The sequence below is a fragment of the Sander vitreus genome, chromosome 5 (assembly GCF_031162955.1).
Source record: "Sander vitreus isolate 19-12246 chromosome 5, sanVit1, whole genome shotgun sequence".
Lineage (NCBI taxonomy): Eukaryota > Metazoa > Chordata > Actinopteri > Perciformes > Percidae > Sander > Sander vitreus.
The window spans coordinates 29966927-29979290 of record NC_135859.1 but is presented as its reverse complement, the minus strand read 5'-3'; the positions used below and the strand labels follow the sequence as shown (position 1 = coordinate 29979290).

The window sequence follows — 12364 nt, the reverse complement described above, 5'->3', positions numbered from 1 at the left end:
AACAATATTTGTTTGTTGATTGTTGATTCATTACTTACTGATGTGCGTACGATTGGCTTGCGCACATTTAATAAATACAGATTTTTTTTTGTACTTAAGCACATACTAACATTCGTAAGACAGAATTTTGAACATTTTCTATGCACTGTTGATAAATGAGGCCCCAGGTTTTTAAATGTTCATCTGTTTCAAGAAGGAGCGCTACCGCAGATCCTTCATTCCAGCAGCAGTCGGACTCTTTAATGCAACATCTTAATGTAGCACATAATGTAATTTTTAGTGAGCACAAATTAGTATTTTGTGGCCACAATTTTTTTTTGGAGGTCATGTCTGGGGCTCCGTAGTTGCATACTCTTTTTAACTAACTCACAACACAAGCATGCTCACACTTGCTAACAGCATCTCAGCTGACTCTTTAGGTGCTTCCCATGTCGCATATTGGATAGCTCCTCGACTCCTCGGTCCTCGGCTGAATCGGAAGTTGTTCTGTTCCTCCTCGGTGAAGGCTGTCTCAAAGCTCTCATTTCTGCCCCGAGGAGCCAGGAGCGAGGATACACGAGAGCAGCCTTCCGGGAAGCCGTGCAGCTGAAGGATTTGCTAACTCTGCCCAATCAGCGGACGTATTTGTGCGACACTTCAGGGGAAAGGATGTCTCATCCCTCACATTTTAAAACACATGTCCTCAGCTCCTCTCTCCTCCTATGATTTCCTCACGTCTCTCCCGTGCCTCCTCGGTGGGAGGGACTAAGACGCGAGGAAGGGAGGCAAGTGGAGGAGTCGAGGAGGCAATTTAAGCGACATGAGAAGCACCTCTTGCCTGTTTGTACAGAGAATACCAACTTCTGCCCTCCAATAGGCGATTTAGAGTCCCTCCATTTAAACGGAACAGGCTGACATTTTTTTTATATCAGTCTATCCTGGTACTAAACCCCAAATCGGTGTGCTGCTAACCGAGATCTGAATCCAGAGGTTAAATGAATTTATTGTCACACACACTCGCATATTTATTTTCACTTCAGTTTACGTTAGGCTTTTTCTCTTTGGCACTGCTTTTTGTTTTGTTTTCTCACTGGTTTATCTGCATTGATTGATTCTGATGGTCTTTTTTTGATAATATGTATGTCGACAGTCTAAAATAAAGAAGTTATGATGTCACGCAACCTTTGGGTGTGTCGCCTTTCTAATTATGTATTTTTAAAGTCATATAAACTCAGCAAAAAAAGAAATGCACCTTTTTTAGGACACTGTATTTTAAAGATACTTTTGTAAAAATCAGAATAACTTTAGAGATATTCATTGTAAAGGGTTTAAACAATGTTTTCCATGCTTGTTCAATGAACCATAAACAATGAATGAACATGCACCTGTTGAACGGTCGAAAAGACAATAACAGCTTAAGGGCGGTAGGCAATTAAGGTCACAGTTATAAGAAAATTAGGAAAGAAAGGAGACCTTTTCTCTGACTCTGAAAAACACCAAAACAAAGAGGCCCAGGGTCCCTGCTAATCTGTGTGAACGTGCCTTAGGCGTGGTGCAAGGAGGCATGAGGACAGCAGATGTGGCCAGGGCAATACATTGCAATGTCCCTACTGTGAGACGCTACAGGGAGACAGGAAGCACAGCTGATCGTCCTCGCAGTGGCAGACCACGTGTAACAACACCTGCATAGGATCGGTACATCCGAATATCACACCTGCGGGACAGGTACAGGATGGCAGCAACAACCGCAAGAACTGGCCGGTCTGGTGCAGTACACGAGGAGGAGATGCACTGCAGTACTTGATGCTGTTCAGGGACACATTATTCCATTTCTGTTAGTCACATGTCTGTGAAAATTGTTCAGTTTATGTCTTAGTTAAATCTTTTAATGTTCATAAAACTATTTGCATATGTTAAGTTTGCTTAAAATATACATATTTATATAATATTTAATATAAATATTTTTGCTGAGTATACTTTAACAGTATTATGACAAACTGACTTTCTTGAATTGCAAAATTATCTTTTCAAATGACAAACCTGTAATTCATGGCAAAATTCAAACAGGATATAAAAATCATTTGTATCTCGTCGTTAACTATCGTACATAAAATCTTATGAAATAAGGTGTCAGTGGTCCACCGGAGGGGGAGGGGCAAAGCCTCTCTACAAGCATCGAAATCCAGCTAGTCAGCTCAGGCATAAAAACGGTCCAATTTAATGCTCGTAACTTGCAGCTTGTAACTTTAGTATCGCATACACAGATAGAAAATGTGTGTGTCTGTCTCTTAGACTTTGTAATACTTCACTGTTGAAAATATTCCTGCACATTTTAATTACAGAGACATTTCTACAGCTACGAAAACTTTTTACACAATTTGTCTGTGTGCACAAAACTTTCACACTTGCACATATTTTCACATTTAAATACGTGCAAGCAATGTATTATTCACATGCACACAAAAGGTGAAATACAACTGAAAGCTGTGAAACTATTTGTGAACAACATTTTACAAGTTAAAAATATGAATTATTATTAACCTCCATATCAGCCCTGCAACAGGACTGATTGAAATCCTCTCAGCTGAGTTTTGATTTCTTATGAAATGGTTAGGCGGGTATTTCTTTTATTAATATATTTTTGTTCCCTCGTCGAAAAAATAAAAGTGAATCTTACCCCTGAATGCTGTTCTCGTTTCCTGAAAATCACGTGGTTCCCCAGACTTGTTTACACTCCTCATTCCTGCGGAGTGAGAACGTTTTTCATGGAGTGACTGTGCCAGCAGTGGGGGTGGTTGTCCTCGTGTTGTGAATAGTAAATTAATTCATGGGTAAGGCCATGAAGAAGATTATCATCATTGTACAGGATACAATGACATTGGATAGCATTCCTCTTGGTGCTTTGCAAATAAATAAAATAAAATTTAAAAACAATAAATAAATAAATAAGAATGTAACAGCAATATGGTGTCCAGCCATTCTCAAACCCCCACCCCTCCCTCCCCCCACATACCCACAATCTCCAGTGCATACATAAAACAATGAGTTAGCATGGATGGTAATAGTGTGAATACATGTTTGTGTTTAGACAAAGGTCACTATTGTTGAATATGTTAAAATCTCCCTTTATTTTCAATATTAACATGAATCAAATCACTATGGCTAATGCGCATGTGGTGAATGAACACAGGATCCTATTCTTGGGAGAAATTCTTTAGTGCACATAAAGTGTGTTCAGTTCCCATGGAAATAATTTCACCACTGTGACTGGACAGACAAACAGCACCGCCTCCAATTGAAACTAAAATCCAGGATAAAGAATGCTGTGTTGCTGCTAGAATTTTAATTGAGGGGTGATCTCCGAAGCGCAGTTTAGAAACTGGGTGGAACACGGAAGGCTATTTTGGGTGACTTGTGCAGATATTTGACAATCTTTTCTTTTATTCCTCACACAGATTGAGATTTTGATCTCAGGTTCAATATCTCAGTTTACAGGTCAGAGATGTACTCATCATTGCTGCTAGGGCCACAGGAAAGGGTGGATGGTGGTGTGATATCATATACAAATGGAGAGGTGTAGGGAATAAAGACAAGGCAAAACCTGACCCGAATTCATTCGGGATTTGTTGTGTGGATATCGGTTCATGCATATTTGGTGGAAACACAACAAATCCACCTGTTTCTAGATTTCTGAGGGAATGAGGATAATTGCAAATGATTTCCTTCATTCTACAAAAGAATTAACTGTTTTATCAGTAACAGAGTCAAAAAACAAAACAGCTGACCAGTAAAAAGGAACTTTTTGTACATCAAAGTAAAGTTAATGTGCTCTGCCCCAAGTGTTCACTTAGTTTCGCTCTGAAACATCCAGTTTCACATCGCTACACTTCATCTACAATCACACCGCCTCATGTGGTTTGTTGACATAACGGTCTGTTCAGGGTAGCATCTGGCTGCTGGAAGCATGGCAGGCCTCAAACCCTGCCGCTATGTCTTTATTTCACTTTGTCCGAGTATCTAGATGACAGAAATATAAATGGATGTTTAAATAAGCACTTATCGCTGTCTGTTGCGATGTATTTTAGAAGTAGTGTTTCAAAGATTTTTTTTTTTAACATCGAGGGCAAGTGGACTACAGATGAAAAATAGCCTTTTGGCTAATTCTGGCTTTTTTGACCCATAGGAAATCATGTCTTTTATTAATTTGCACTGTCCCATTTCATAAAATAAACTGAAAAGATCTTCATATCTGGTAATGATTTAGTTTTGTAATGTAATATCTCTAAATGCCTAAGGACGTGGGTAGTGATGGTCCCAACATTTCATGCCAAGATACAGCCAAAAGAGCTCCTTCCAGTCAGAGCATTTTTGTAATTATAGCTTGTCATTTTACTTCAGGATGTGCAAGTTAATCTCTCAGCAGTTTTTACAATAGAAACTTCCAGTGGTGGTGGTGGTGGTGAGGTGGGGGGGCTCCTCAACTATGAAACAACTCTATTGTTCAAGTCACGCGTGAAAGAAGCCATGAGACTGACTTGTTTGTGAGTAATTACTCTGTATTGCCATGTCTACTTTGTTTTTAACTGTGGCTTCCTCCTGAACAGAATGTATACATAAACCCATACTGGTATATACTGTAAATGAGGATATGTACACCATGTATGAAAGTGCTGTAGAGAAGGTCAGCATTACAGTCATAAGAATTCCAGGAAGTAAAAAAAAGTGTTGACTAATGACTATTATTAGTGGTAAAGGATCACCACTTTGTTCGCCAAAGGAATAGTTTGATATAATGACAAACAGCTTCATTTTTGGTTTCCCCCAACTCCTTAAGAAAATATCTGGTTCTTAGCTGCTAAATTTCTGCTAATGAGAACATTGTGCTGGCCAGAATGAATGAAACGCATTGGAACTATAATTTCACTTTTTTGAATAAGATAAGAATTCTGATAAGAAGAACGCTTATAAAGCAGTGAGAGAGAAACAGTGAAGTTGTGGGCTGGAAAACAAAAATACTGAGCTGAAAGACAAAACTGAAAGGGTAATTGCAGAGTTGGCGATTCTTTGTGTGTTGATCACTACGTGCAACCCCTTACATATTACAGTCATTTTGGTGCATTGGTGTTTTTAAATGGTGATTGTAGCTATTGTAATGTATCATATTCATCTTTTTATGTGCTTTTCGCAAAGCAAATACGTATAATTTCCAAAACTATTCCTTTAATTAAAAGGATGTAAATTTATCTTGGACCATTGCACATTGTCTGTGTAGACAGTGGAAACAGACCATAACTGTAATACTGATAGGAAATCAACCCAAATTAGTAGACAAACTTCTTGTGCAATAATCCTCACATGCCCGGTCCCTCACAGCGTTGTTTACGGTTGCATCACTTTAGCATTACCCCTTGCGGGAAAAGTTTGTCTCTTGTTGCTTAACAACTCCCACACTTGGAGATTGAAATCTAGTACTTGGATACGTGCACAAACCTGAATAAACTCTCACAGACATGCATCCTTCAGACAAACCTACTGTAAGTGGTGTTGCCAGTTCGCATTCCATGAAAAATCCCAAAACCACACTGGCACCACGTTGGAGAAAGAAGATCCAGATTAGATATCGTTTACAGTACAACGTTCCACTTCCCACGCCAAAGGCATAGTATATGTTGTATGAGGTACCGCTCCATAGTCAGTGTATTACCTTCAGTAGATGGCAGTTTAAAATAACTTCAAGAAACTCTCATGCAGCATTTCACAAGCTAAATTTAACATGTGAGACATAGTTATCAACTGCCGCAAAGTTCTTCTGTGCTGTGTCCCAATTCCATACTACATATTAATTGTGCCATGTAAGCCATGTATTATATACATGTCATTGCAACTGTAAGATTCATTTTTACTGACAAGTGGAAATGTTTGAGGGAAACACAGAAACCAAGCAAGCAATTCACTGGATTTTAAAATAGTGAGGTGTAAAGATTTTGAATGCTGGCACAAAATAGTGGTAGCTAATGCATAGCACAACGTAAAAAGAATTACAGTATTTGCTGATTTATGCTTGTGCGAATAAATGGACTTTCTCATGAAACACAATTGCCCTGGCAAGCATCTAAAGAACACGCAGGAACATTTTAGCACAAAACAAAAGAAAGAGGAGGAGTAAAGAGGTAAATGGTGAGGCACACGTGAGTCTGGTGCCAACTTTTTTCCCCATTTCCAGTCAATGAGCACCGATCACACTTTCACTTTCTCTACAAAGCTGTATAAATACACCTGCAGCTCTCCTCCTCACAGCAACACCTTCACACTCCTGAAGAGACTGAAGCAGCCAACCTTAACTAAGAGCTACAAAGAAACAGAGACATGGCTTCTCGAATTGCAGTTCTCCTCTTGCTGGGTGTCATCTGTGTTGGGTTTGCATCAGGTAAGATTTGCATTACAAGTGAAACATTCATATTTCTGAATGCTTTCAGTGCAGGTGCATGGGATGTTTTAGTTCTACATTTTCTGACTTATCTACTCTCTCTGATGAATGTTTCTCCATCTTCCTGCAGCTGAGATTGTGATGGACTGTTGTCTGAAGGTTGCTGAGAAGCCGTTGCCGCTCACAATCCTTCACAGCTACACCATTCAGGAAGGTGGAAAAGGATGTGAAATCAGCGCTACTGCGTAAGTAAAATCTCTTATTTTCGTTACAACAGTAAGCCTATTGAAAAGAATAAATAAACTTATTTTCCAGTTCTGTAGTCTGCAGTCTGATCTCACTTCTCTTGTCTCTCGTCTGCTTTTACAGGTTCATTACAAAGGTTGGAAGGATACTGTGCGTCTCCCACCCCCGTGATAAAGCGTGGGTGAGAAGTCACATTAAACATCTGGATCAGAAAAGATCTTAGTAAAATCAGGTAAATTATGTTTTGTTTTTTTGCTGAGGTTGAAAAACAGAGATTGTGCACCTGCACACCTAAAAGGTTTTTTGCACCTTTTTCATTTTTCTTACAGTTTACTGTGGAAATAATTGCACAAAGAGCTTCACTTTAATGGTTCAACATTACACTGGCTTATATCTGCACTTTCTTTCTGCAGGTATAAAGAGGAGAGGACTCTGGGAAAAGATTGGGGCCCCGACTAAACTGAGAGCTACAGACGTCAGAATCACTTCCATTCCTCTTCAGTCTCAGAATGGTCACACTGTGCTGTAGAAAAAAAAACAGTTTGAGAAAATCTAGCTCTGTAAGATCATTGGGGAATCAATGTTTCTTATTTATGATGATGAAACAGAAGCTAAAATGTACAGTTCTGTATGTTTTCCTTCTCTCATTCTTGTGGCTCTACTCTTTCCCTTTTATTATCCTGAGAGTAAAATGTACTATAGAAATAGAAAGATTTGCCTTGACTTGCCTAAAGGGTAAAGCCTGGAACTTACAGTGATTATTCCTTCTGTTTTTTAAGCATAAGACTAATGTGCTTGTGAAATACTTCGCTAAATGTTTGGCAAACTGTGTTTATCTTTTATGATCATGTTCACACATTTCAGAGTGTTTACAGTTTGCCATTTTCTTGTATACTTGTACAAAATGTTGAGATGATTTGTGTGTGTCAAAACTATTGTTGAGTGATTCTAAAATAAATTATTTTTGTAACATCTAGTTGCCACCTTTCATTTAAACTGAAACACATGACTGCATCCACAGAGTTTCTGTAGCAAATATGAAAATATAAAACACATGAATCTCTCTAAATGTTCAACCTTTTAAAAAAAGATGCATACACTTTTTCAGCAGCACTATGTTATTCATGTTCTTAATTCTAATATTGGAAATAGTTTATTGAAAGATTATAGGCTTACTGGTGGATAGGAAGGAAGGTCTAGGTAAGCAGGCAGGTACTGATCCAGGTAAAGGGGCAGAGTAACAGAAGCCCCAAAGAAAAAAAGCACATGGCAAGTAAGCAGCATAACAACTAGCCCGGCAAGAAATGAATGGAACTGGGTTGAACTGCAGGGCTGATGAGGAAAGTGGGAGAAGGTGTGTAGATGGGTGGGGCGGACAGGTGAAAAGAGGAAAAGTCAGAGGGCACTTGGTGGATGGATGAAAAAATGGCAATGAAGGCTTCCGGGGAATAGGGATGTAGCTAGAGCGGGTTGGATGGGGAGACAGACTGAGAATCTTTTAAAATGCATTACACAAGGGATCCCATATGGTCTAGTGATTAGGATTTCTAGTTTACACCTGGGGGGCCTGGATTCAACTCGCTGTATGGGAACATAGTTATACATCTTTTTATTTATACTGACTTTGTCCCAGTAGCTGTACTTTGTGCAATGACAATAAAGTAAATCCAAACCAAAAACTGGACATTAGAACATCAACAGAGTAACAGTCAAAAGTGTGATGTAATAATGGCTCGATGGTGTTTTAAGCCCCTACCTTAACCCTAACCCTAACCCTTGCCTAACACTGGGCAGCGCTGCGACCGTCGACTTCAAGGCACCTAACCCTAACCTTAACCCTTACCCTTGCCTAACCCTAGTGCCTTCCGTGCAGCGCTGCCAGGAAGATGACGTTGGGAGCTTAAAACACCAAACACCGTAATAATGACAGCACTCTACATCTGCATGAATATGACTGGATGTTACTCATCACCAAACAGCTGATATGAACCACTGATGGTGGAGCACGGAGGAAGCAGTGAACTATGCTCTTTTTCCTGCTGTTCCCAGAAGAGTTCAATGCACAAAAATGTATTACAAGCAAACAAGACTCAGTAAGTGCTTCAACTTCAAATGTAATTCTCCTGCAGCATTTCACAAGGACAATTTTACCTTTTGAGACATTGTATAGTTATTAACAGCTGCAAGGTTGTTCTAACTGTATCAAGTGTTGGGTCCCAATTCCATGCTACGTACTTATTGTGCCCTGTAGGCTATGTATTATATTATATTTATTTTCACTGAAAGTGGAAATGTTTGAAGGAAACCCAGAATGCAAGCAAGCTATTTGCTCGATAGAACATAACAAACACAGAATTTACTGATTTATGTTTGTGCGTATGAATGGACTGATCTCATTGTAATGCATGTATGGATTGTATGATGTCTCTCTCCATCTTCTTCATCCGCTTATCCGGGGTCGGGTCGCGGGGGTAGCAGCTCCAGCAGGGGACCCCAAACTACCCTTTCCCGGGCCACATTAACCAGCTCCGACTGGGGGATCCCGAGGCGTTCCCAGGCCAGGTTAGAGATATAATCCCTCCACCTAGTCCTGGGTCTCCCCCGAGGCCTCCTCCCAGCTGGACGTGCCTGGAACACCTCCCTAGGGAGGCGCCCAGGGGGCATCCTTACCAGATGCCCGAACCACCTCAACTGGCTCCTTTCGACGCAAAGGAGCAGCGGCTCTACTCCGAGCTCCTCATGGATAACTGAGCTTCTCACCCTATCTCTAAGGGAGACGCCAGCTACCCTCCTGAGGAAACCCATTTTGGCCGCTTGTACCCTGGATCTTGTTCTTTCAGTCATGACCCAGCCTTCATGACCATGGGTGAGGGTAGGAACAAAAACTGACCGGTAGATTGAGAGCTTTGCCTTCTGGCTCAGCTCTCTTTTCGTCACAACGGTGCGATAAATTATGATGTGTGAAAGGTATTTCTCATGAAACATGAATGCCCTGATAAAGATCCACCTCTGGGAAGCATCTGAAAAGACAAGCAGTAACATTTTAGCACAAAATAAAACAGAGAGGAGGAGTGAAGAGACAGTTGACCAGGCACGCATAAGTCTGGTGCCAACTTTTTCTCCATTTCCAGTCAATGAGCACCGATCACACTTTCACTTTCTCTACAAAGCTGTATAAATACACCTGCAGCTCTCCTCCTCACAGCAACACCTTCACACTCCTGAAGAGACTGAAGCAGCCAACCTTAACTAAGAGCTACAAAGAAACAGAGACATGGCTTCTCGAATTGCAGTTCTCCTCTTGCTGGGTGTCATCTGTGTTGGGTTTGCATCAGGTAAGATTTGCATTACAAGTGAAACATTCATATTTCTGAATGCTTTCAGTGCAGGTGCATGGGATGTTTTAGTTCTACATGTTCTGACTCATCTACTCTCTCTGATGAATGTTTCTCCATCTTCCTGCAGCTGAGATTGTGATGGACTGTTGTCTGAAGGTTGCTGAGAAGCCGTTGCCACTCACAATCCTTCACAGCTACACCATTCAGGAAGGTGGAAAAGGATGTGAAATCAGCGCTACTGCGTAAGTAAAATCTCTTATTTTCGTTACAACAGTAAGCCTATTGAAAAGAATAAATAAACTTGTTTTCCAGTTCTGTAGTCTGCAGTCTGATCTCACTTCTCTTGTCTCTCGTCTGCTTTTACAGGTTCATTACAAAGGTTGGAAGGATACTGTGCGTCTCCCACCCCCGTGATAAAGCGTGGGTGAGAAGTCACATTAAACATCTGGATCAGAAAAGATCTTAGTAAAATCAGGTAAATTATGTTTTTTTTTTGCTGAGGTTGAAAAACAGAGATTGTGCGCCTGTACACCTAAAATGTTTCTTGCACCTTTTTCATTTTTCTTACAGTTTACTGTGGAAATAATTGCACAAAGAGCTTTACTTCAATGCTTCAACATTGCACTGGCTTATATCTGCACTTTCTTTCTGCAGGTATAAAGAGGAGAGGAGATGGCTGAAGAACAAGGGGGCCCGACTCTAAACTGAGAGCTACAGACTTCAGAATCACTTCCATTCCTGTTCAGTCTCAGAATGGTCACACTGTGCTGTAGAAAAAAAAACAGTTTGAGAAAATCTAGCTAGTATGTGTTTCCATTTTTTTTAATCCTGTGAGTAAAATGTGCTATAGAAATATATTTGCCTTGACTTGCCTAAACGATAAAGCTGGGAACTAACAGTAACATCCTTTTTTTATTGTCATTGTTGTCTTAAGACTGTAAGGTGCTTGTGAAATTCTTCACTAAATGTTTGACAATCTGTGTTATCTTTTTATGATCATGTTCTAAAATGTCAGTGTATTTACACAACATTTATATTTGTACAAAATGTTGAGATCATTTGTTTGTCAAATCTATGTTATTATGTTGAGTGATTCTAAAATAAAGTGTTATTTTTTGTAATCTCTAGTTGCTGCCTTTCATTTAAACTGAAACACATGACTGCATCCACTGCAGAGTTTCTCTAACAAGTATGAAAATATAAAACAAACGTTAAATCTTTCAGATTTTACGACCCTTTAAATAGATGCATGCACTTTTTCAGCAGCACTATGTTACTCATGTTCTTATGTCCAAAATAGTATATACAGTTATACATATTTAATCTTTGTCACAATGCTGTGAATAGGTAACAGGGATAGGACCCAAATGCAGATGAAGGCAGGCTGACAGGATCAGTTCTGTGATTTATTGAAGGAATATACTGTAGGCTTACTGGCAGGTACAGATAGGCAGACAGGCAGGCACAAGTCCAGGTAAAAGGCACAGTAACAGAAGCTCCTGAGCAAAATCAAATGGCAAGAAAGCAGCATGACAAACAGAAACTGAGAGGCTGGTGATAAGGGAATGAGATGTAAGTAAACAGATGGGCGGGGCATAGTCAGGTGTATGGACGGAAATTCCGAGAGCACTGGTGAATGGATGGACGATGGCAATGAAAGGGTCTGGAGATTAGAGAGCGTGGTTGGAGAGGACAAACTGGGAGCATGTTCATGGTCTCATATTGTCTAGCGGTTAGGATTCCTAGTTTTCACCCAGGTGTTCCGGGGGTTCAACTCCTGGTGTGGGAATATAGGTATACATGAATGTATTTATACTTTCTCTAAATACGTCTTTTCAAAAAGTGGACTTTTTTGCAGTTTTCCCTCATTTTGTATTTAATTATGAGTTTGAAATTTTTCATTTTCATTTTTATGTCCTTGGCCTCACAGATTTTGCTAAGAGTGCATAAAATTTGTTGCGTGGATTGTTGATACATTAAACGTTAGATTGCTACATGTCGCGTGCCAGTTAACACATTCACAGAAGGGGTGCAAGATAGGGGCTTCGGTTTGGTTTAGATCATTTTTATTTGGGGGGGGATTTGAATTATTAGCCAGCGTTATTTACATACCTGCAAACTACTCGCCGTTTAGAATGGGAAAATGTCATCCACGTGACAATGTCACCCAATTATTTGGGTGGGATGGGAGGGGGGGTGTACAATTGTATGTACAATTTCAAAAACCTACTGCGGTCTTCTTCACAATAAAACATCTTTGGTAATATGTCACGCGAGTCATTTGGCCAATCACAATCACTGACATTAGTTTTGAGGTAAGTGCTGTTATCTGCCAACAATATAAGTGTTTTCGCTAATGTTGTTGTTAACATGT

General features: G+C 40.0%; 2 protein-coding genes across 2 annotated transcripts; both read left to right on the top strand.

Moving 5' to 3' along the window:
• Positions 1-6267: 6267 nt before the first annotated feature.
• LOC144518627 (C-C motif chemokine 21-like) lies at positions 6268-7624 on the top strand. The gene is made up of 4 exons (XM_078251435.1): positions 6268-6406; positions 6537-6651; positions 6776-6884; positions 7066-7624. Exons 1-3 carry the CDS (start codon positions 6346-6348, stop codon positions 6873-6875), a joined length of 276 nt encoding a protein of 91 aa, XP_078107561.1. The 5' UTR covers positions 6268-6345; the 3' UTR covers positions 6876-6884; positions 7066-7624.
• Positions 7625-9846: 2222 nt separating this feature from the next.
• Positions 9847-11111, top strand: LOC144517688 (C-C motif chemokine 21-like). Its single transcript, XM_078249815.1, has 4 exons — positions 9847-9987; positions 10118-10232; positions 10357-10465; positions 10645-11111. The coding sequence occupies exons 1-3, from the start codon at positions 9927-9929 to the stop codon at positions 10454-10456; spliced, it is 276 nt and encodes a 91-aa protein (XP_078105941.1). The 5' UTR covers positions 9847-9926; the 3' UTR covers positions 10457-10465; positions 10645-11111.
• Positions 11112-12364: the final 1253 nt, after the last annotated feature.